Here is a 26579-nt window from a genome sequence, read left to right as displayed (position 1 = left end):
CGAACCTGGTGTGGGGTGCCGACTAGAATGGCTTCAGTCTTGGAGCTGTTTAGCTGCAGAAAGTTTTGCTTCATCCACGCCTTTATCTCCTCCAGGCAGGTGGTCAGAGCGGATGATGGCAGGACAGCAGAGGATGTTGAGTTTGTCCTGAGGTATAGTTGAGTATCATCAGCATAGCAGTGGAATAAAATTCCATGCCGGCTGATGACATGGCCAAGGGGGAGCATGTAGAGAATAAACAGGGTGGGGCCGAGCACTGAGCCTAGAGGGACACCACATGTGACGTTGTGTGTCAGGGATTTAGTGTCTCCCAAGGCGACATGCTCAGTTCTCCCGGTGAGGTAGGATGAGAACCACTCATAGACAGAGTCAGAAACACCGATGGTGGAAATTAGGCGGTGGAGGAGGATGTTGTGGTCCACAGTGTCGAATGCTGCAGTCAAGTCCAGGAGGATAAGAAGAGATGGGGAGCCAGCGTCTGCAGTCATCCGTAGGTCATTTGTGACCCTGACCAGGGCTGTTTCTGTGCTGTGACCAGGGCGGAAACCAGATTGAAATTTCTCGAACAGGTTGTTTTGTTTTAGATGGTCCTGAAGCTGTGCAGCAACTACTTTTTCCAGGAATGGAAGGTTGGAGATGGGCTTGTAGTTGGCAAAGACTTCTGGGTCTAGGGTTGGTTTTTTGAGAAATGGCCTGATGACAGCGGTTTTCAGTGTTGATGGAACATGGCCAGCCTGGAGGGAGTGGTTAATGATCTTTGTGATGAGGGGACTTATGGCATGGAGGTTTGATTTTACCAGGGCTGTCGGAAAAGGGTCCAGAGCACAGGTGGATGGTCCTCAACCTCTTGCTGTGAGATGACAAAAAAACAGCTGAGAGGTTGGGAAATCCCAGGCTGTGGCTCCGCAGTCGGGACAGGAGAAACTGGATAGCAGGGAGCGGATGGTGTCTACTTTTTTTCTGAAGAAGGTAATGAAATTGTTGCACCTCTCTTCTGTGGCTTCTGAATGAGAGTGAGTTTGCGGTTTGAGAATGTCATGTATGATAGAAAAAAGTAGCTTGGAGTTGCCAGGGCTGTTGATAATGTTGGAATAAAACTGCGAACGTGCATCTCTCAAGGACCTTGAATAGGACTTCTGATGTTCTCGGTAAGCCTGCCTATGAACAGTGAGTCCTGAGGCCATGAGGCGCCGCTCAAGGACATGCCCAGCTGTTTTCATTTGCCGGAGTTCGTTGGTGTACCAGGGGGCTGTGCGTAAGAAGCTGACAGTTCTAGTTTTGACAGGGGAATGGAGATCTAAGAGACTGCTGAGAGATTGGTTGTAGAAGTCAATCGACTCAGTGACTGAAGAAAAATCAGCAGAGGAGAGATGTTGGAGGTCTATGGTCAAGGTGTCCGGGTTGATCTTTTTCAGATCCCTATAGCAGATTTGACGCTTGTCTTTGGTGTGTGGGAAAACGAGTGACAACTCCATTGAGATGGCCTTGTGGTCAGACACACCCAGATCATACGTCAGAAGGTTGCTAATAGGGGCGGAGTTGGAAATGACCAGGTCCACTGTGTGCCCCCTGGAGTGTGTGGGGACATCAACATGTTGTTGGAGGTTGAGGCAGTCCAGTAGTTGCAGAAACTCAGCTGCAAAGTGGCAGGAGGGGTTGTCTACATGAATATTTATATCTCCAAGTATAATAATGTTGGCAGAGGTGGTGCAAAGTGTTTAAGTTTGTGAGTTTAAAGCAAAAGCTGAGTTGTGTTTGGGGGGCGTAGATAAGGAGCATTGTCATGGGGAAGGGGGGTTTACATTTAAATGCTAGGCATTCAAATGAGGACAGTGTAGGCAGGGGGAGGGGGGACAGTTCCAAGTTCTGTCGGTGGATGACAGCTAGGCCGCCACCACGACCAGTGCTGCGACTCTCTCCAGATAGCTGTAACCGGGGGGACAGACTTCATTAAGCGCTGAGTAAACCCCTGGCTGGTGCCATGTTTCTGTTAGGCACATGAAGTCTAATCCCTTGTCCATAATGTGGTCTTGTTTGAAGAATGCTTTATTTGTGAGGGATTGTGTATTGTAAAGTTCAATTTTGAGTGTTGATGCTGTGGTGAATCTCTGTAGAGGCCGTAGTACACTGAAATCCACTACACGTTTTGAAAGTTTTCTGGCCTGCTTGGTGTGGCGAGATCTCGCGGTGTTTCCCATGCTGGTCAGTTGAGCGTGCAGAGATCAGAGATCTGAAGTCCGAGTTCTTTGATGGCTGAAATGCACGTTGGAATGGAGCGGTTGTTGAGAGTTAGCAGCTGTGGGATAGAGTACTTGAGCTTCATGCCAGTCGCTGAAAGCGTTAGCCTGGAGCTAGCCGTTAGCCAAACACAGAGATGGAAGACTGTCAGGCTCAGGGAGAAGATGGTCCATATCATGGCAGTGGGGTGCACGAGGCACGGAGGACTGGCTGGAAGCAGCTGACAGCTAGCTACCAGCTGCAGAGATATCGGCTCGAGGCAAAACCGGACCGGGGACAGCTAGATGGCTGCCCCAGGAGAAAAGTTAAACCTTGTAGCAGCGCTGGAACGACGGAGAAATCCGGGTGTTCACCACTGACAGCGGTAGGTGACCAACTATCCGCTGATGTTTGGAGGAGATGTCAGTAGGTGTGTAAAGCCTTCAATTCCGTATCAATCCGTGTAAAAACTCAAGAGAAATACTATTCAGAACAAGCAAAAACGGCGGAGAAGCGGCGAGCAACAGACGCCAGCGTCCTCTCCTAGCCGCTGTTATATATTCAGATGACCAACATATTTAAGTTGTTAAAGAAGAGGACATCTTTAACTATTTAATGAAAGTACTCACCAACAACAAGCTTAATGTAGAATGCTTCAGGTTTCTGAATTGATTGAATAATACAGATGTAGACTCCACTGTCAGCCCTCGTCGTATTTCTGATGATTATGGAGGCGTTGCCTTGTTTCAGTTCATCTTCAAAATGTGAGACTCGACCTTTGAACTGCTCACTCTGACCTGCACCCTTGCCACTGTAAAGATCACCTTTATTATACAGGCACACCATCCGACCATCATCAGTTTTCTTCCAGACGAACCATGTTGACAAAAGGTTCTTGGTGCTGAGGGAACAGGGTAAAGTAACATCACTGCCTTCTTCCACTGTGATGACTTTTGGTTCTGGAAGATAAAAACATGTATTAATCTGTATGTTTACATGTAGAGTCATCAATTAGTAATTATTAAGGCAGAAAAAAAGTGTAAGCAGAATTATTCCACAAAGGCAGTTTTACAAGCAGTTTAGTTTGTAGTCTAAATTCTCCGCTAACATAATTATATCTGCATTTTTTTTTTCTAGATGACCAACATATTTAAGTTGTTAAATGAGAGGACATATTTTAATGAAAGTACTTACCAACAACAAGCTTAATGTGGAATATTTTAGGTTTCTGAACTGATTGAATAATACACATGTATTCTCCACTGTCAGCCATCGTCATATTTCTGATGGTTATGGAAGCGTTGCCTTGTTTCAGTTTATCTGGAGAATGTGAGACTCGACCTTTGAACTGCTCACTCTGACCTGGACGCTCGTCACTGTAAAGATCACCATTATCATACAGGAACACCTCCATCTCACTTTCATCATTCTTAGACATTTTCTTCCAGATAAACTCTTTTGACGTAATGTCCTCCTCGGGCAAGAGGGAACAGGGTAAAGTAACATCACTGCCTTCTTCCACTTTGATGACTTCTGGCCCTGAAATATGAAAAAAACAAACATGTAATAATACATTTTTGTACCTACCCTTCCGTACAACTATTCAATAATTTTAAGATTAGAATAAAATGATCTTGATTACATTAACATCCTGTCGTATGAATTTAAGCAGTCCGATCTTTTCACTCTCGGCTTCACACATATGGCTGTAAAACTAGAGGCCAGAGTTCAAAGAAACATTTAAAACTATAGCTACATAAAAGTAAAGTTAACTTTTTGGTTGGTTACTTTCAAAAACAAAAACAAAATGCAGATGCATCTCTCAGCAACATCAGGCAGTGTGCACACTCAGATTTAATCTACTATAGACTGCTGATATTTCATTAAGAAATGTGAAACTGACACCATCGATGAGTTCAAAGTTTTGATCATGTTTGTTCAGATGCAGCAGCTAGATAACAAGGTGGAGACCAGGCTCCAGTCCTTAAATGAGAGGACATCTTTAACTGGTTCATCAAAGTACTCACCAACAACATCAAGCTTAATGTGGGACATTTGATGTTTCTGAATTAATGGAAAACTAAATCCGTAGACGTCAAGATTGCCATTATTAATCAGGATCTGCATCTGACCATCAACAGTTTTACACCAGATGAACCCACTAGACCAAATGTCCTCATTGGTGATGAGGAAACAGGGTAAAGTAACATCACTGCCTTCTTCCTCTTTGATGACTTTTGGCACTGAAAGATAAAAACATGTATTAATCAGTATCTTTACATGCAGAGTCACCAGTTAGTAATTATTAAGGCAGAAAAAAAATTGTAAGCATATGGCTGTAAAACTAGAGGCATTTTTCAAACAAAAATTAAAAACTATGCAAAGTAAAGTTAACTTCTTGGTTGGATTCTTTAAAATACAAAACCAAAATGCAGATGCATCTCTCAGTAACATCAGGCAGTGTGCACACTCAGATTTAATCTACTACAGACTGCTGATATATTTCTTTCTCCTGTAACATCATTATTTCCGCATATTTTTTCAGACACGACCAACATATTTTAACTATATTTAAGCGTGTGGTGTATTATATAATTAACATTCCCTGGATTCAATATAATACATCATTTTAAGAAAATTAATTAAGAATAATAATAATAATAATAATTAAGAAAAAAATAATATCATCTTAAGTACATTATAACGTCCTATAACAGTTTTATTAAAGAAAATCCAACTGACTTGATCCTACTCTGGTGTAAATACCAACAGAATGATTAATGACTGAAGATAAAACAACTGCAAAGACTCTAAATATGACGATGACGATAAAATGATGATGATCTAAATAATCTGTTGTGTTGCCTGATCATCATGAATATGTTTATACAATACATCTTTTACACTTACCTCTTTTACGCCTGTATAAAAGCACAGCTAGAATAACACCAGCAACAAGAAAAAGAACAACAACTGCAGCAGCAATCCATCCAGTGGAGAACCCTGAAAAAGAAGACAAAGAGTAAATGTAAGACTCAGAATGTAACTGCATATGATATAGTATCACAGTCTACACAAAGAGAACAACTCCAGGTGTGCATGCTCCTGAAACCTGAAATCTAAAACTCTTTGAAGATAAAACCAGCCGTAGGATGAATGTGACCAGGAACAGAGATGTTAGCTCTGATCTTCTGGACAGTTTCCTCCTGCTCGGATAAACAGCTGAGAGTTGGTTCTGGTTTTAGTTTCAGTAGTGAAGAAGAGGAGGCTCTGTGGATTAATACTGGACTCTACAGAGTGGACAGAGACACAGACCTCTCCGGCAAAACTAAAAGGTGGAGGAATCTGTTTTTACATCAACAGCGGTTGGTGCAACGACGTGCCAGTGATCCAGCAGCATTGTTCTCCCGACCTGGAATCTTTCATGTTCTGTTTTGCAAGAACACTCTTATTTTGTCTTGTGTTCTGAATGACACTGGCATGCGCACATCCGCACGCGCACATCCACCCCTCCCGAAGCCAGTCAGGGAGGCAGGTCGTGTGAATATCATCATCCGCTGGAATTTAAAAACTCAGCGCGAGTAAAGATGGCAGCAGCGTTTGGTGAGCAAAAAAAAGGCAAAACCAACTCAGTTGTCTGGGAACAGCTATCGTTAGCTAACCCTGCGGTCCCTTTACCCCCCTCACTGTAGTATACTGTCTATAGACGTTGTATTCCCCCGACACGCTGTGTTCACTTACTGTTTAAAACTTTTTCCAGCTTAGTGGGGGTGCATAGGCATACTGCTCAAAACCAACATGAAAAAACATAGTAATGTTCCCTCAGCATTTAGTTTTGTTGTTAAACTGTATGTAAATGAGCAGGGACGTTAAATCACCTGTTTCACGTAACGTTACTCTAAGGTACCGTCTATGTGCTGGATTTTTCCTAAGGTTAGCTAGCAAATAAGCCCACTGACGGCGACATTATTGTTGATATTTTGGCCCAATGTTTAGTAATGCCAGTAGTAGTGGTCATAGTGAGTGAACATGTGATGGGAGATGCACATTGTGTACCGTGGTAAAGTTGGTTTTATATTGGACGTTGGATATTCGACACATTCGAAAAATCTATTATGCAGCTTGCCCTTTCAACCTATTCATGTCAAACCACTTGTGATGAACTCAGCTAACCCCCCTACACATTGCACAAAGCTTCTTTTTTCAAAAAACCCATCCTTTAATTTTTTTAATATTTTTTTATGTAAAAGAATGCTTTAAATCTATTATGCAGCCTGTCCTTTTGACCTATTCAGGTCAAACCACTTGTGATGAACTCAGCTAACCACCCTACACATTGCACAAAGCTTATTTAAAAAAAAAAAATCCTTTAATTATTTTTATATTTTTTATGCAAAAAATGCTTTAAATCTATTATGCGGCCTGTCCTTTTGACCATTTTATTTTTAAAATCCTTTTTTTTATTTTTGAATGGCCTGCCTTTTGACCTATTCAGTCAAACCACTTGTGATGAACTCAGCTAAGCCCCTACACATTGCACAAGCTTCTTTTTTAAAAAACCCATCCTTTAATTTTTTAAATATTTTTTATGTAAAATAAATGCCATAAATCTATTATGTGGCCTGACCCTTTTGACCTATTCACGTAAACACTTTGTGATGAACTTCACATTCAACCTTCATATTAAAGTTACCCCATCCTTTAATTTTTTTATATTTTTTATGTAAAGAATGCTTTTTTAACGATATGTTTCTTTATCTATTCAGGTAATACACTTGTGATGAACTCAGCTCAGACATATTACTAACAAAGCTTTTTTTTAAAACCCATCCTTTAATTTTTTTAAATATTTTTTATGTAAATAAATGCCATAAATCTATATATGTGCCTGACCTTTTGACCTATTCTCGCCAACATCTTGTGATGAACTACAATTTCTACACATTGCACTAAAGCTGCTTTTTTTAAAACCCATCCTTTATTTTAAATTTGTTTTGTATCTAAATTATATGGTTACTTCTATAACACTTAGATGAACTAGAACCACCCTACACATATTGCACAGCACTGCTTTTGCAAAAGAAACATCCTTTAATTTTTAAAATATTTTTAAATATAATTTTGTTTTATAAATCTATTATGTGGCTGACTCTTTTGACCTATTCATGTCAAACCACTTGAGATGAACTCAGCTAACCATCCTACACATTACACAAAGACAAAACAAAACAAAATATATATAAAAAAAATTTATATATATATAAATAAAATTAAAGGATGGGTTTTTTGAAAAAATAAGCTTTGTGCAATATGTAGGGTGGTTAGCTGAGTTCATCACAAGTGGTTTGACCTGAATAGGTCAAAAGGACAGGCCGCATAATAGATTTAAAGCATTTTTTACATAAAAACATAAAAACAAAAAAATTAAAGGATGTTTCTTTTAAAAAAAAAATAAGCTTTTGTGCAATGTGTAGGGACTTAGCTGAGTTCATCACAAGTGGTTTGACCTGAATAGGTCGTAAGGTCAGGCGCACATAATAGATTTAAGCATTACATTTTTACATAAAAAAATATTAAAAAATTAAATTATGGGTTTTTGAAAAAAGAAGCTTTGTGCAATGTGGTGTAAGTAGTTCTCATCATAAGTGGTTTGACCTGAATAGGTCAAAAGGTCAGGCCGCATAATAGATTTAAAGCATTTATTTACATAAACAAATATTTAAAAAATTCTTTGGGGTTTTTGAAAAAGAAGCTTTGTGCAATGTGGGGGCTTAGCTGAGTTCATCACAAGTGGTTTGACCTGAATAGGTCAAAAGGTCAGGCCACATAATAGATTTAAAACATTTATTTATATTAAACAAATATTTAAAAAATTAAATTGGTGGGTTTTTGAAAAAGAAGCTTTGTGCAATGTGTAGGGGTTAGCTGAGTTCATCACAAGTGGTTTGACATGAATAGGTTCAAAACTTTACCATGGTACATTGTGTTATGTCTGTGGAACGGTTCATTAGCTGTGTAACGTTATGTGTGATATCTGTAAAGCTGAACCGACTCACAGTAGTAAAACTGATTTTATTCTGATCCAAAGACTCTTTCTGTGAGATAAAGGACACTAACAGATTATACCCTGGACACTATCCATTATATCCAAATGTTAATGAGTAATTGTGTTAAATAATCGTGATTTCAGTATTGACCAAAGTAATCGTGGTTATTATTTTTTTCCATAATCGAGCAGCCCTAGCGGTAGCAATATTTGCACAAATATGATAGAAGCATTTTAATTGGATTGTAAACCTGCTTTTATCTTGACTTTATTTGAGAGCTTATTTAAATGTTTTTCTCTCTCTCTCTCTCTCTCTCTCTCTCTCTCTCTCTCTCTCTCTCGCTCTCTCATGTCCTAATTGGTGGGACCTAGAGTAGTCTATTCTATTTGTATTAGATTAGAGTAGTAGTAAGTATTGTGTCAGTTCTTGGTGTGTTTTCGTAGTTGTGTATCATACTCTTGCTGCAGAACTACTATTGTAGAAATCTACCTACGGGTACAAATAAAGTAACCTGAAAAATGATCAGTAACCCCACTAACACAGAACGTTTAGGGAACGTTGGGGAACGTTAGTTTTTGGTTCTCTAAAGGTTAGTTCGAACCAAACCAAAAACTAACATTTAGGGAACGTTCCCTCATGGTTATAACATTCCCTAAACGTTCTCCTGTGGTTGCACTGTTACCTCCACACAACGTTCCTGTTTGGTTGTTTTTGGTTGTTCTGAGTGCGGTTTTGAAAATGTTTATTTTTACCAGCTCCATTTAAGTTTTTGAAGTAGCCTAACAGTCACTTGATTTAGATTCACGCAAAAATTATTGGTCTTATAAAATCGAAGAAAGATAAACAACATAGCAAGAGAATAAAATTATTTTTAGGCTGATAACAATTTTGTTAAAAACAATACTTTTGTGCTTGATTTCGTTTTTTTACCTGTATTAGGTGAAAATACTTAAAACATCTATCAATCTATCAAAACAAAAATCTATCAATAGAACGATTTTCACAACTAAGAAAATTCACTTGTTTCATTTCTAACAAGTGTCTGAGTCCAGTGTACAAATCCTACCGTTACACCCCCACGCCAGTAGGGGAAGACAGTGCCTCTGCTCTCAGGTGACCGATTCAAGTCCTGTCCTGACTTCCGTTTACAACACCGGTACACACACCTGGCTAACAGGACAGACAAAAGATCCGTTCGCTTGGTCCCAAATTCGAACTGAAATACTGCCATTGACTAAAACCTATGCTGACTACACTTCACCGACGGTGTTATAACGCAAGGTAGGACGAAGATACCAAGAAAGACATTGTCGGCTGTCAACAGTAAAGACTTTCCTCCGCTCAAGACTGCTAGCCCGTATGCTAACGCGGGAAACAAGTTAGCTTTCACAGCTAGCTAAGCTGCTAGCCCTAGTATGGAGGATACATCAAAGTTGGCCACAGAGACTGAACCTTCCCTTGGTGATGTTTTAACCACCATAAGGAACCTGGACAACAAGGTGAGAGATTTTGGTAAACAACTTAAAGAAAGCTCCGACATGGTTGCCAGCATTATACAGCGAGTCGAGCTGAACTCAGTCGGACTCACTGAATGCAGTGAGGCTGTAATTCACCATGTGTTCTATTAATACATCCATGGTATTTGTTGCAGCCAATTTGGATGTGTGTGTGTGCAGGGATAGTGTGTGTGTGGGTGGTAGGTTTGTGTGAATGGTTTGATCATTACGTCACCTGCGCACCTGTGTGTATGTGCTAATCAGCCAGGGTAGTAAGGGAATCACAGGTGAGCCAGAGAGAGAATCTAGTCTGGGAAGCCACACAGTTTTTCAACCTCAGCTGTGCGATAGTGATGGTTTTAATCTCGTCTGTTCGTTTTATCTTGCACGTTTTTGTATGTGTTTTAAATACATTTCTACAATAAAGGATTACTATACTGGCCATGGCGGACCTCATTTGTTGCAACAGCAAGGTGACTCAACGCTTTTGTGCAGATTACTACATTTTGTGAAAAACTTAGCAAGACTATTGTCTGCAGGAGGAGGACAGCACCGCTTCATTCATTCGGCCAGCTGATCACACTTGCGTACACGCTAAAGCTTCAGAAGAATAGTAGGACAAAACAATACGTGTGTGGGATTGGTCTCACAAGGGATACAGTCCATCCTTACAATTTAATAAAGTCAGCAGAGCTGCTAAATCAATATCAAAATGAGTGATGTGTCTGCACTTCAATCAAAGTGAGGAAAATGAATGTGGTAAAAGATTGGTCAAACTAACGGCCAAAGATTGGAATTAAAAATAATATCAAATCGAAAGATTCCAGGATAAAGAAACTACACAAGCTAACAAAGGAAGTTAGCACTGTTTCAGAATTGTTGGGTACAAACAAAGTATGTGTGTTTGAAACTTTGTGTATTGAACAGTTTCGATACTGACAAACTACTGAGGATGAATGTCAACAAAAGTGGGTTCACAAATCACATAAATTACTAGTGTTGTTGACAGACAATGTGTGTGTGTGTGTGTGTGTGTGAGTGATGATGATGCTGCTGCACTAACACTGCTCAACTGCACCTGCCACAACTGTGGTCACTTGCTGAGGGACAGCATCTAATTGGTGTCAGTCTCCTCGTTCGTTTCTTTTTTGTTCCATTGAAGTATTGAAAGACATATGGATTAGAGAGATCAGAGGTTGCTAGTAGACTGCAGGTTTGTGGTCTGTGTTTGATTGTTTTTTTGTAATTGGTATCCACCAATATGTGGGTATGAGACACCCAAACAATTTTGGTTTACTCTGAACCGCAATTAGTATAATACACAAACATCAAGTGTTGCTTAACATGTTGCCTCATATAATGTATCTCTGCTGTCCAACCTATATCTTACCAGTTTGGTTGTATTTATATGTCTAACATAGGTTATTTTGGAGGACTGGTTGTCACAGGATACTAAAGAACGTTTGAAACGCAGGGCTGGTATGGGTGGTTTGTTGGCAGGTCATGTATGTTTGAGCGGGCGTCCGTTGCTTTCGCGGTCTTGCTGTGTTCCTACACAGTTGTTTACGGATGCTTGGAAGAGCAGTTTCGCTACTTCTGTGGCAGCTGTCAATGCAACCCGTGGACTCAAATGAAGGCTACCTGTAACCAACAAGGGTTTTGCTGCTGTGTGAAGGGGTCACAAATTAGTGTGCCCAAAATGGAGAAGAAGTTACACAGTGCAAAATGCTTCTTGAGGGAAAGTGTTTGTTTTGGGTGTTTATCTGTTGGCACATGCAACTGTCATAGGTCTGTCTTGCAAAGTGTGTAATTTAAAACACCCCACCATCTTCACATTCATTCAAGAGAGAAAATACCACAGCATTTCAGGAACGTCAGGTTCTCCCAAGACATGTGGCCATATAGGGCGGCCAGCGTCTTGGCATTGTTCTGTACAGATTAATTAAGAAAGGCAGCAAAATGCTAACCACATATCATTTTTAGATCCTCCACTCACTTTCTTTCGACTCATGAGGGACTAAGGTCAAAAAGGAGTGCCAAAATCTGTTAGTATGTTTGTTGACAGATGTTATCTCAGTGGGATATCTAATGGTAACACCTACTTTGTTACGAAGTTGTGTTGACAAATCCACGACAGAGAGTTAATCTCACCTTGTGTGTATTTTGTGTGATTTTCCAGTTGAAGTGGTACACAAAAATTTGTCAATATCAGTATTGACTGCACCAACATAACTTTACATACTGCTGGTCAAACCTTTCAATCAGAGTTTTTAAATATACAGTATTTAACAATCTTATAGAGATATGTGTCATTTATGTTGTAGCAGTTTGTATTAATAACATTTAAGGAGGAATATGTTATTTCCTGACGTATAAACTTCAGAGTCCAGAACACCAATTGAAGAAAAAATCTGGTACATCCCACCATGTCACCATCCTAAAAGGAACCTTGAGAGTGGTGTTTGACTGAAAGAACGTTGGGCTCATGTTCGTCATTGGATAAATTTATATACTTTTGCCGTCAATTTTTGTTCTATGACAATCTCCTGTGAACATTGGGCTGCAATGGTGTGCAGAAACCGACACTTTCAGTTCAAATGGCAGTAAGAAATATTTACAGAAGAGGCATCTTGTCTGTTGTGAGCTCAGTATACGTCCTTGGTTTGGCACCTTTTACCTTACCCTAGTTGATGCTGCAAAAGTGCCTTCATAATGTATAACAAATTTATTAGGTGTCAACTAATCACTCTCTGAGTGAGTGGCACAGTTTCATTTCTCTACCATTTGGGAGCAGAGTTGCTCCAGTAAAGTACAATCAAGTGTATTGTTTGTGTGTGGTTACTTAATTCAGTTTCACACCTTTGTGTCAAATTTCATTACTCTCCCAGGGTTACACAACAGAGGCCGTGGTTTGAAGGGATACATTGCAGATTCACCGTTTCTTTCAGATGGTGAATATTGTGGACCTCCTTTCGTTGTGAGAAAGACTGTATTGTGAATACTATAATATCAAATCACTACAACACATTACAACCTGTATGTGAGAAGTTTTAGTGGAAAGGGTTGGTGTGTGTAAAAAGAAGGAAATACAAGCGTGTGTGTGTATTTAATAATTGACAGAAAAAAGGAAAATGCAAAGCTTCAAACACATTGGTGTAGATTAGCATTGATATTAACCTGGTTATTCAGTATCCAAATCAGTTTAATTTGTGATGGAGAAAGTAGAGATTTACCTTGGTTTTGGGTGGGAGACAGTAGCGGCAATTGATATGACACCAGTATTCTTGCTAAAAATACACTCTCCACTCTCATTTTGGCCACATTCATAGCAATCTTGTGAAATCATCTCTTTCAGCTTCGCCAACGTATTGATCACCAGTTATTGCCGATCCTCTCTTCTGTGTTATTTGCTATGGGGGAGCTGGGTGAACAAAGATGGCAGATTTACCAAAGGAAAGACTCCAACCAGATCTTCCACCTTTTACAAATGTGGGTGTCGATTATTTTGGTCTTTTGAGGTGAAGGCAGTCCGTGCCGTTATCAAAAGATATGGAGTTATCTTTACTTGTATGGCCAGCAGGGCAGTGCATTTGGAAGTGCATACTCATTGGACACCAGTTCTTGCATCCATGCACTGCGCCGATTCATTTCAAGAGAGGCCAAGTGTCACATATCACGTCTGATAAGCAACCAACTTTGTTGGAGCAGACGAACTGGACAAGCTTTATCTGCTCTGAACCACAAGCAAATTCAAAACGTACTTCAATCTGGAATAAAATGGAGCTTCAACACCCCTAGTGCTTCACATCAGGGAGTATGGGGAGAATCATTCGTATGGTCAGGAGGTCTGTCAGTACTCATCAGCAAACTCAGGCTGCATCTCTTTTGTAGGTGAGCTTATAGTCACTCACACAGTTCATTGGTCCTAATCACTTATTTTGTTAAAAGGCAAACCTGCGCTACCACCAGGACGTTTTGACACAAGTGATCTGTACACCAGACGGGATGGAGGCAAGTTCAGTTTCTTGCTATCTTTTCTGGCACAGATGGGTCGGGTACATACCTTAGAACCCAGCGGTGGTCAAAGGAAAGAGGACTTTGTGCAGGGGACTTGTTTTGTGGGGCTCACTGCCCCTCGTGGATCCTTTAGGGGTGTTGCAGACTCCAGACAGCAGTTAGGTCTTAAGTTGACCAAATGTACATATTGTGAGACGTCACAAATCTGTTTCTGCTGGAGGCTATTATTTTGTAATGTGTTCACATTGGTTACTTTTCCATGTATTTACTTGACATGCATTATTGCACTTGATATACATTATTGATTGTTTGTCATTGTCCATTATTATTTGTGATTGTTGTGTTATTTACGTAAAATTAGGCGGTGTGTTGCAGCCAATTTGGTGTGTGTGTGCAGGGATGTGTGTGTGTGGTGTAGTTGTGTATGTTGATCATTACGTACCTCGCTGTGTATGTGCTAATCATGTGTGTGAAATCATTTCACTCATGTTTTTTAGATTCTTTGTTTAATCTTCCTTTTTGTTGTTTTAATACATTTCTACAATAAATTAACTATACGGCGATGGCGGACCATTTGTTGCAACAGCAAGAGTTGAATCAAATCTGCGTTTTGTGGCAATTGCTCGTATTATCTTAGGATACATCTGAGGGATGTTACATGGATTTAAAATCATTAGCGTTTCCCAAAACTGCCGGGGCTATCAAGCTAAACAATGGAGTTAGTTAACTAGCTAGGTAGCTACCTAACGTTAACGTAATATCTTACATGTCCCTAAGAGCCGATGTGGGTTTAGTTTTAAACACTTATCTTACGATACATCCGAGGCTGTATGCTGTAAAGCCTGTAACGTGGATGAGAGATAAAGCCATGGATATATTAACAGAAGCTCTGTTCACAAAACTGCAGGCTAACCTAGCATAACATAATGATTACACCTCCTTGGTTGTCTAAATACATCCATCGTTTATTTAGATAATCATGGTAAGACCTTAAGTACAGACTACATTATTTACACTTCATATATTCTTTTTGCAATCAGTACAAATTGTATGGTCTTTTATTTCAGATGAATCCATTCCACAAGCAAGAAAGCATTTCAGGACAGAGCGTAAGTTAACATTTATGCATGCATTTAAGAAACCAGTCATATTTCCTACCATGGAACTACTGAAATTCAACCTGGTGCATATCACGTGACTGTTATAATGTATAACAACTAAAACCATTAATTATTCCATAGCCATGAGGACCTCGCATTACCCGCATGGCACAGCGGATGGACACATTTGAGGAAAAGATGGATGAGCTGCTCATGCTCTTAAGGAGCTCCCAGTCACCTCCCTCTGCTCCAGTCGATGACGTGTTGCTGTCGCCCTGCTCAACAGTCATCGAGCTGCAGGAGTTCAACAGGAGAGGAGGAACAAAATGGTAATTAAGTGGCCCTACCCTGCCCTAAGATAACACTATATAATTGCATAAATTAAAATATCATTATAACTGAACTGACTTCTCTTACAAAATGAGATTGTACAAGCTCTCCACTTTGTTCTACATGTGTAATTTGTAATTCTATATTTGTTTTACAGCAACTTTTTCTGACAACCTTTCAACCAATGACGTTGTAAAACCGTATAGCCTGCAGGGTAGCAAGACAAAGGCCTTCCAGGACCTGACAATCTGCAGGGTTATAACAGGCAGGTGTTGTTTTATTGTTCACATCAGTATTATGCGTAACTTGGCTGATAAGGGGTTTTAATTTGACTTGTAACTTTGCTTCTTCTTGCTACTCTAGCGGCCTCTCAGAAAAACTTCCCCGCGCTGACTGCAGCAGACGTGGAGGACCCCCCAGTGCTCCCCCTCACAATATCCAACAGCCTAGTGTCAAAGGTCGACTCATTCAAGTTTCTGGGCTCCATCATTTCCCAGGACCTGAAGAGGGAGTCCAACATCCTTAAAAAGGCTCTGCAGAGGATGTACTTCCTACGGCAACTGCGGAAGCATGGCCTACCACAAGAGCTGTTGGCCATCTTCTACACTGCTGCCATCCTCCTGCCTCCTCCCCTCTGGCGGGCGCTACAGATCCCTGTACACAAAAAACCAGACACAAGAACAGCTTCTTTCCCTCTGCCATCACTCTCCTGAACTGCTGATAAGTGGGGTCATCCCCACTTTGGCCATTCACCTACACATTACATACTTTATCATTCCAATATGCATCTTGCACACTACATTTCTGCCCTGCAAAGGCAAAAGACCTTAACTTGCTAGTGTGAAACTGGAAAATGACTTTAAAGTTTCTGTTTTGTCCAGACAAAAGTATTATAGGTAAAACTCCCAAAAATTTGACAACTAGTTGCTATAATTAAGAAATGTTTGGCGTAAAAAGCTTGAGCTCAAAATTGACCTTTGACCCTTGTTTGGCAGTTCCTGTACTCTTCCTTTGTATCATGTGCCAAAAACAAAGAGTCATGCAAAGGCAAAAGGCAGTAACTGACATATAATCAATATTTGCTTGCTGTTCACCATACTTGCATCCATTATAAGAACACCTAACCAAGGTCGAGTCATCATGGTATTTGTTTTAAATTATAGAAATAGAAAATAGAAAACCTTTGCTTGTTCCTATTTACTGCTATAATGTCCGGATAGTGTGGCAACACTAACACAGTTTAACAGTATGACAGATAAGTAACTTTGCAGTACAGTATGAAAAAATACAAGAAGTATTTTCTCAATAAAGATAATTTAATTATAATTGAATACAAAGGTATATTTATTGTTTAATATGTTTAACACTAAGGGCCACCAAACTGCTTAAGATGCACAGTCAACCAGCTCGACTTGGATTACTACTGTTTAATTATGAGATAACATTTAGGTTAGCATACTTTGTACGGACGTTAGCAATAACTAGCTTAGTGCTTTTATGGATGTGTGAGATTTGACATGAACACCTGCAAGAAGGAAATATAGCTCAAACACGTATGGATTGTTGTGGATACAGCAGATGACGTGCATTGCTATGGATTATATCGGATTGCATGGAAAGGTAGGATGCCAGCTGTGTATTTAATAATTGGTTTTCAGCGTCTGATGTGAGGCTCCGCCAAGTGAGGTGTGTCAGCATCAACGTTAGCGCTGTAGCTAGCAATGTAGCTAGCTCCGGGCTGTCACTGACAGAATAGGAATCATCACTTTATTTGATATGTCATGTGTATGTTACGTGGACAATTAAAAGCGGCAAAGTAGGCTATGACGAGCCTAGAGTACAGTAAGATCACGGCGGTACAGTAACCTCTCTCTTGATGCCTGGCTAAACAAAGTCCGAACACTCTCAGCGTGCAGGATCACAGCTGTTAGGCGTTCTGCTGTGGTTTCTCGTATGGTTTTGGATGTTACGGTTGTCTTTATTTTCTTGTTAAAACAATCAAATTGACTCACCGATATTTATTCACATGATAAAGGAGGTCTCAAATACCCCAAAAGTGACATTAACTCATTTTGCCCAAACATGTTTTTCCTTTGTAGGGCAGATTTGCATTCTACATTTATACAATATATTGTGTTAATGTGCCTATATGTATGTTGTCTCTCTTGTGCAGTATGTCTATATGGCAAATAAAACGGATTCTTATATAAAAATGTTTTTTTATTTTTGGTACCATGGTTGTTAGTTTTTTAAAGGTTATGGGATTGTAAAAAATAACGTTAGAGGAACGTTCCATAAAGGTTGCAACGGTGGGGGAACGTTATCTAAAGGTTGTAACGTTAGTGGAACGTTAGGGGAACGTTCTATAAAGGTTACAACGTTAGGGGAACGTTCTCTAAAGGTTGCAACGTTAGGGGAACGTTCTCTAAAGGTTGCAACGTTCTGTAACCAAAAACGAACGTTCCCAGAACGTTCAACCAACTTTCCATAATAACCAAAACACAACCCAAACCTAACCTTCAGGGAACGTTCGTGCAACCAAAAACGAACGTTCCCAGAACGTTCTGGGAACCAAAAATTGTTAGCTGGGAAAGAGTTACATCACATCCTTGTTGATGTAGAGATCAGTGACGGGATCAAAATCAGGACTCACCTGAGGTTTTCTCTGCTCCTTCACCTAAAAGAAAAAAAACAAAATATGTTAGAGTGCTTGTCAAATATTAATCATCATCTTGGCAGAGAGGCACCACTGAGAAAAACACCTGAACTTAGTTTCCTGTTGAGTGAACAGAATTCTAAATGTGATGGAGAAAAAGAAGCCAGTCTCAGATTTAACAGTGTAGTTCAAATGCAGTTTAAAGATCTGTCCAGCACTTTATGTGAAGCTTAATGTGATCTTTATCTTTGAGAGACAGTAGCTCAGTCTGTGGAGACTTGGCGTAGGAGGGTCGCTGGTTCAAGTCCCCGTATGGACCAAGTACAGAGCGTGGACTGGTATCTCGAGAGGAGCCAGTTCACCTCCTAAACAAGGCACCGGACCCCCAACTGCTTGGGGTACATGTCCATGGGCAACTCCTTTGCTCTGACACTTCCTCTCCATGAATGCATGTGTATAGGTCCTGGGGGGTTTCACAGGGAGCTTTTTTCAACTAAAACTCCGCTAACGTTCACCAAAGTTGATTTGAGTCAACTGAATTCAAAATGAACTGAACTGCTCCGTTCTTCTGTTATTGAAGCTGCCTGTGAAAACTCAGCGTAAAGCACAGGGAGATCAAATCCAACGTTTGATGGTGTAATTGCAGATTGATGAAGACACACTAGCGCACAAGTATACAGTGAGGAAAATAAGTATTTGAACACCCTGCTATTTTGCAAGTTCTCCCACTTAGAAATCATGGAGGGGTCTGAAATTGTCATCGTAGGTGCATGTCCACTGTGAGAGACATAATCTAAAAAAAAATAAAAATCCAGAAATCACAATGTATGATTTTTTAACTATTTATTTGTATGATACAGCTGCAAATAAGTATTTGAACACCTGAGAAAATCAATGTTAATATTTGGTACAGTAGCCTTTGTTTGCAATTACAGAGGTCAAACGTTTCCTGTAGTTTTTCACCAGGTTTGCACACACTGCAGGAGGGATTTTGGCCCACTCCTCCAAACAGATCTTCTCTAGATCAGTCAGGTTTCTGGGCTGTCGCTGAGAAACACGGAGTTTGAGCTCCCTCCAAAGATTCTCTACAGGGTTTAGGTCTGGAGACTGGCTAGGCCACGCCAGAACCTTGATATGCTTCTTACAGAGCCCCTCCTTGGTTATCCTGGCTGTGTGCTTCGGGTCATTGTCATGTTGGAAGACCCAGCCTCGACCCATCTTCAATGCTCTAACTGAGGGAAGGAGGTTATTCCCCAAAATCTCGCAATACATGGCCCCGGTCATCCTCTCCTTAATACAGTGCAGTCGCCCTGTCCCATGTGCAGATAAACACCCCCAAAGCATGATGCTACCACCCCCATGCTTCACAGTAGGGATGGTGTTCTTGGGATGGTACTCATCATTCTTCTTCCTCCAAACACGGTTAGTGGAATTATGACCAAAAAGTTCTATTTTGGTCTCATCTGACCACATGACTTTCTCCCATGACTCCTCTGGATCATCCAAATGGTCATTGGCAAACTTAAGACAGGCCTTGACATGTGCTGGTTTAAGCAGGGGAACCTTCCGTGCCATGCATGATTTCAAACCATGACGTCTTAGTATATTACCAACAGTAACCTTGGAAACGGTGGTCCCAGCTCTTTTCAGGTCATTGACCAGCTCCTCCCGTATAGTCCTGGGCTGATTTCTCACCTTTCTTAGGATGATTGAGACCCCGCGAGGTGAGATCTTGCATGGAGCCCCAGTCCGAGGGAGATTGACAGTCATGTTTAGCTTCTTCCATTTTCTAATGATTGCTCCAACAGTGGACCTTTTTTCACCAAGCTGCTTGGCAATTTCCCCGTAGCCCTTTCCAGCCTTGTGGAGGTGTACAATTTTGTCTCTAGTGTCTTTGGACAGCTCTTTGGTCTTGGCCTTGTTAGTAGTTGGATTCTTACTGATTGTATGGGGTGGACAGGTGTCTTTATGCAGCTAACGACCTCAAACAGTGCTAATTGTGGAGGTGGACATTTTAAAGGCAGACTAACAGGTCTTTGAGGGTCAGAATTCTAGCTGATAGACAGGTGTTCAAATATTTATTTGCAGCTGTATCTCTCACAGTGGACATGCACCTACGATGACAATTTCAGACCCCTCCATGATTTCCAAGTGGGAGAACTTGCAAAATAGCAGGGTGTTGAAATACTGATTTTCCTCATTGTACATGTAATCGTTCACAACTGTAATCGACTCAGAATGTTGTTAGTCTAATCAGATTTGGCTGTTCAATATGAATATTTGACTAGTTCTTTTTTTTTTTCTATAACAGTGTATAGGGATGGAACCATGGAACCGCTAGTCACAGTTCAGAGCATGTATATATTGTTCGGTTCATTTTAGCCTCACAGATTTCAGCCAAAAAGACTTGCAGAAAAACACTTCAAATAAAGTTATTGGGGGAAAAAAGCGTCGTTCGGCGCGGTTGAGGTGCCGAGTGCAGCTGTACTTGAGCTGCACTATAATAGCCAATATCCAAATCAGACATTGTGGAGATAATGCTAGTCCTCCCATTCAACTGAATGTGGGTATTGCGCTTAGGCTGCAGCAGTGGGGAGCGAGGGTGTGTTTAAGAAGAAGTGAAAAATTAGGAACAGAAATAGACTAAAAAAACGCTAAAACTTTTTAGCTGCTTGATAGAAAAGTAAACTTTCACCGTTCTCCTTTTACATGATTGTTACCGGCCGAGCCTTTCCCTTTAAGACAGGCAGCCATGTGGGCAGCGTGTGTATGTGATGTAACATTAGTCCGACGGGGTTTGTTATGGGAAGTGAGGCTGTGTGTAGAAATGTACCGTAAGCAGCAGCTGACATAGTGATGCACATACTTTTCCATGGGTAGAACATACTGTAGTCAGTGTTTAATGTTTGCTGCAAAAACGAAATAGATCACTTGATTAATGCAATGTAATCATGACGTCTCCCGGCCATTTTTCACCACAGAAAGCTGCTACCAGCCAGGCTAAAGCTAATATAGTTAGCCAACAGATACAAGGCGTCCGTCCCAACTAACGTTACGGTTCTGAGCCGCAACTCTGGAAACATATGAACACTAGGGCTGCTCCCTCTTAGTCGATTAGTCGACTAATCGGTCGTTTTGGTCTTAGTCAACTTAGATTTCTTTAGTCGATTAGTCTTAGTTTTATGCTCTTTTCATGCTGAATGACTTATTTCCAAGAAACGTACGAGCACATCTCTGGTAAAAACAAGAATTAAAGTGTTGTTTTTGCATGACTCTTTGTGGAGAAACTCAGATTTACAGATCTGTCGATTAAATCAACTAATCGATTAGTCGATTCAATTGAATGAGTGTTAGTTGACTAAGAATTTATTCAGTTGAGCACAGCCCTAATGAACACAATGGCGAAATGTCAAACAGTGTATTTATAACCAATTTCCCTCTCCAAGATCACTTCAGAAGAATAGTCACAGCGATTACTTGTTTTGGTGTTTTTAAAGCATTAAAGCTCAACAAAAAATGTTTCACATAAGAAAAGTTCCTTTTTTTTTATTTTCTATGCAGATGCACTCCCCTAAAAAAAAAAAATAAAATAAAATCACCCCAGTAGTTGAAAATTATTTATTATTTCCAAATAGGGCTATTTATGTCATCTTGTACAAATTAGTCTTTTTTCATATCGCAATATATATCGCGTGAAAAAAAATATCACGTCAGCTTTTTCCAATATCGTGCAGGCCTATTTTACGCCCTATCCACAATCTAAATCACACCATAAAGCTATTTAATAACAACAACAAGCCAAATGTTAGTGAATGTGAGTGGTGAACATTAGTGAACTCCTGGTGGAGGATTCCTGACCAGAGTTAGAAACCAGAATGAGGAAAGTTTAACTGTTGTTTCCATCTTCATGTTCACCTTGAGTCTAAAACCTAATGCTGTGTTTTCAGTTAGTTCTTCTTTTAATGAACCAACACTCTGCTGCAGTGAATGAAGTGTAAAGAACATGTTTATCATCTGGGACCTTCACTGCAGAGCAACGAGTCCTAATAACAAGTTTACTTTGTCCAGTAAAAACTTTATTTACCTCCATGGTATCAAATTATTACCAGGAACCATCACTGTAGATATTTAGAGGTACAGTTTGGTCCCTGTTTTTAATTTGAGATCAGTTTCTAGTTAGAAATAAAATAATACAATTATCTACATCTTTGAGTGTCATTATTCAGTTTGTGTGATTCATGTGACTCCGCTGAAATACAGCAGTTTGCAACAACAATTAATAAATCACTCTGTAATTAATCTGATTACAGCTCATACACACTTCAGAGCCTCAGTATATTTTGGTAGAAACACTGTTACATTAATGTGTTACACCCGTTTTATTTTTTCACTTGTGGAACAGAAATGTCTCTGATTCTTTGACTTCAGTCACTAAGTCACCCTCATGAGGTGTTTTCATGTTGATCATCAGGTTGTAACAGCTGTTTATAAATCTTTTACTTTGTTAGAAGTCTAACTAAATAATAAGTAACTTCTATATAGCTTCATCTGTAGCTGCGTCCAATCAGAGAAGAACATCAACAATACAAACATGGAAATTATTTTAGCATCACGAACTGCAAGAAAACTTACAAGAAATCAGTTATAATGGATCAGGTGAAATATTAAACTAAGTTAGTAACACATAAAAGTAAAGAAAGTTTTGCTTTGTTTGTCTTTCTAGATGCTGTATGCAGAATATTTTAGTTTAAGAGTAAAATGTATTCATGCAGTCGAGAGAGAGGGAATTATGCTGCTTAACAGACATAACTTACGGCAAATGTACATGTATGGAAAGCGGTCACACAACAGCTGAAATGGCATACTCCTTCACAGTATCCTTCAATAAAGGAGGAATGTAGCACAATATGGATGTACAGTGCCTTGCGAAAGTATTAGGCCCCAAGGAACTTTTCGACCTTTTGCCACATTTCAGGCCTCAAACATAAAGATATAAAACTGTAATTTTTTGTGAAGAATCAACAACAAGTGGGACACAGTCATGAAGTGGAACGAAATTTATTGGATATTTCAAACCTTTTAAACAAATAAAACTGAAATATTAGCAAAATTATTCAGCCCCTTAAGTTATACTTTGTAGCACCTTTGCTGCGATACAGCTGTAAGTCGCTTGGGGTATGTCTCTATCAGTTTTGCACATTGAGAGACTGACATTTTTGCCCATTCCTCCTTGCAAAACAGCTCGAGCTCAGTGAGGTTGGATGGGGGGTTTTTAATTTAGTTCTTTCACAGATTTCGATTGGTTCAGGTTGGACTTTGACTTGGCATTCTAACACCTGGATATGTTTATTTGTGAACCATTCATTGTAGATTTTGTTTATGTTTTGGATCATTGTTTGTTGGAAGACAAATCGTCCCAGTTCAGGTCTTTTGCAGACTCCATCAGGTTTTCAGAATGGTCCTGTATTTGGTCATATTTCCATCAATTTTAACCATTTCCCTGCCGCTGAAGAAAAAGCAGACCATGATGCTGCCACCACCATGTTTGACAGTGGGGATGGTGTGTTCAGGTGATGAGCTGTGTTGCTTTTAGCCAAACATAACGTTTTGCATTGTTGCCAAAAGTTTGATTTTGGTTTATCTGACCACAGCACCTTCTTCACATGTTTGGTGTGTCTCCCAGGTGGCTTTGGCAAACTTTAAACGACACTTTTATGGATATCTTTAAGAAATGGCTTTCTTCTTGCCACTCTTCCATACGGTCAGATTTGTGCAGTATACGACTGATTGTTGTCCTATGGACAGAGTTCCCACCTCAGCTGTAGATCTCTGCAGTTATCCAAGTGATCATGGGCCTCTTGGCTGATCTCTGATCAGTTTCTCATTGTATGAGCTGAAAGTTTAGAGGGACGGCGGTCTTCGTAGATTTGTAGTGGTCTGATACTCCTTGCATTTCAATATTATCGCTTGCACAGTGCTCCTTGGGATGTTTAAAGCTGGAAATCTTTTTGTATCCAAATCCGCTTTAAACTTCTCCAACAGTATCTCGGACCTGCCTGGTGTGTTCCTTGTTCTTCATGATGCTCTCTCGCTTTACACAGACCTCTGAGACATCACAGGCAGGTGCATTTATCACGGGAGACTTGATTACACACAGCTGGATTCTATTTATCATCATTAGTCATTTAGGTCAACATTGGATATTCAGAGATCCTCACTGAACTTCTGGAGAGTTTGCTGCACTGAAAGTAAAGGCTGAATAATTTTTGCACCCACTTTTCAGTTTTATTTGTTAAAAGTTTGAAATAGCCAATGAATTTCGTTCCACTTCATAATTGGGACCCACTTGTTGTTGATTCTTCACAAAAATTACAGTTTTATATCTTTATGTTTGAGGCCTGAAATGTGGCAAAAGGTCGAAACGTTCAAGGGGGCCGAATACTTTCGCAAGGCACTGTAAAAGCAGTTATAATTAGCCTATGTGACAATAAAATTTGTTTTGGTTAAAATCAACAAATAATCGTAATAATTAATCGTGATCTCAATATTGATCAAAATCATTTTGATTATCATTTTGGCCATAATCGTGCAGCCCTAGTATGAGGGCGTGCCCTGACAGTACCTAGGTAAGGACTACTAGCCAGTCAGAAGCAGAGTATAAGGGCATGCCCTGACAGTACCTAGGTAAGGACTACTAGCCAGTCAGAAGCAGAGTATGAGGGTGTGCCCTGACAGTAGCTAGGTAAGGACTACTAGCCAGTCAGAAGCAGAGTATAAGGGCATGCCCTGACAGTACCTAGGTAAGGACTACTAGCCAGTCAGAAGCAGAGTATGAGGGTGGGCCCTGACAGTACCTAGGTAAGGACTACTAGCCAATCAGAAGCAGACTATGAGGGCGTGCCCTGACAGTACCTAGGTAAGGACTACTAGCCAGTCAGAAGCAGAGTATGAGGGCGTGCCCTGACAGTAGCTAGGTAAGGACTACTAGCCAGTCAGAAGCAGAGTATAAGGGCATGCCCTGACAGTACCTAGGTAAGGACTACTAGCCAGTCAGAAGCAGAGTATGAGGGTCCGTACCTAGGTACTACTAGCCAGTCAAAGCAAGTGAGGGGCCCTGACAGTACCTAGGTAAGGACTACTAGCCAGTCAGAAGCAGAGTATGAGGGCGTGCCATGCTAGCAGCTAGGCAAGCATTATAACATGTGTTCCAAAGTGACCACGTCTGTCTCTGAAGTAAAAGCAGGACTACAATAGAGCTGTTTGGAGCAGTTGGTGAACAGTGTTTTCTGTTGGAGATGGTAAGTCCCTTTGGGGGGGACTTCGGGCTTTTTCACTTTGTAAACCTATAACGTGCACAAAAAAGATATATAACACGATAAAGGAAAGGGGAAAAGCCAAAAAGCATAATATGAGCACTTAAATGATAGGCTTAGCCATTATAGATACTTTGCTGCTTTTCAACCCGCTTTGTATCATAACAATGTGGGTAGTATGTGTGAATGACTTATGGTAAAAAAAAAAAAAATAGTTTCTTCCATCTTGCCAGTTCTTGTTTGGGACAAAGCCTTTATCAATGACAACGTAGCATTAAAGGTACACTGACTGATATACTGGATTGACTATACTACAGTTAACTTTAATAAAGTATTGGTTATCGCCCAGAAGTGACAAATGGACATTAAATATAATTCATAGTTGTTATAAAATTGGAGCAATAAAACTCTTATAAATCTTTTTAAACTAAAAATGTGTTGATGTATAAATGTCTTTCCTTATCAGTGATGAGTTACATCACACACATATTGACATAGAGATCAGTAAATTCATCAAAATCAGGACTCACCTGAGGTTGGCACTGCTCCGTCACCTAAAAGAGAAAAACAAAAGATGTTAGAGTGCTTATTAAATATCATTCATCAGCTTGGTAGAGAGGCAACACTGAGAAAACACCTGAACTTAGTTTCCTGTTTATTGAACAGAATTTTGTCCTCTGATATGTTATACCCATTTTATCTTTTTACTTGTGGAACAAAAACTTCTAAGAAAAAAAAAAAAAAATTTTAAAATTAATAATAATAATAATAATAATAATAATAATTAATTAATTAATTAAATAAATAATTAAAAAAAAAAAATTTATTTTTTTAAAAAATTTAAAAAAAAAAAAAAGTTTAAAAAATTTTTAAAAAAAAAAAAAAAACAAAAAAAAAAAAAAAAAAAAAAAAAAAAACAGTAAAATCAAGAAATGGTTAAAAAGAAACAAAAGAATGAAATTGTCACACCACTGCTACGTATTAAAGGCCAGACGAAACAGATACGTTTTAAGTTTGGACCTAAAAAGAGCTCCATCTGTAGTAGTGCGAATATCAGGGGGTAACTTGTTCCAGAGTCTCGGGGCAGCAACTGCAAAAGCCTGGCACTTCTAAAACTCGCTGATTTGAAGAAATGTAATGACCGGTTGTGCCCCCGCAAAGTTAAAATTTCAGACAATTTAAATATGAAATACGTTACTAACACTTTGTAAAAGTACAGAAAGTTTAGCTTTGTTTGTGTTTCTAGATGCTGTATCCAGGAATGTTTTAGTTTGAGAATAATATGTATTCATGCAGTTGAGAGGGAAATATGCTGCCTAACAGTAAGAAATTATGGAATGCTATTTTATTTAATATTAAATAAATAGATGAATAAATAAATAAATAAGCCTATGAAATACATC

General features: G+C 39.7%; 1 protein-coding gene across 1 annotated transcript in view; it reads right to left on the bottom strand.

Moving 5' to 3' along the window:
• Nucleotides 1-25871, bottom strand: part of LOC120557127 (V-set and immunoglobulin domain-containing protein 1-like) — a 28756-nt gene extending 2885 nt beyond the window's left edge. Inside the window, exons 1-5 of the mRNA XM_039797160.1 lie at nt 25868-25871; nt 25707-25730; nt 4245-4460; nt 3412-3756; nt 2847-3176 (exon numbers count right to left, since the gene is read on the bottom strand). Of these exons, the coding sequence (XP_039653094.1) occupies nt 2847-3176; nt 3412-3756; nt 4245-4460; nt 25707-25730; nt 25868-25871 (919 nt within the window). The remainder of the gene's footprint in view (nt 1-2846; nt 3177-3411; nt 3757-4244; nt 4461-25706; nt 25731-25867) is intronic.
• Nucleotides 25872-26579: the final 708 nt, after the last annotated feature.

This window comes from Perca fluviatilis, chromosome 4 (assembly GCF_010015445.1).
Source record: "Perca fluviatilis chromosome 4, GENO_Pfluv_1.0, whole genome shotgun sequence".
NCBI classification, from domain to species: domain Eukaryota; kingdom Metazoa; phylum Chordata; class Actinopteri; order Perciformes; family Percidae; genus Perca; species Perca fluviatilis.
This window is presented reverse-complemented; position numbering and strand designations above follow the sequence as displayed.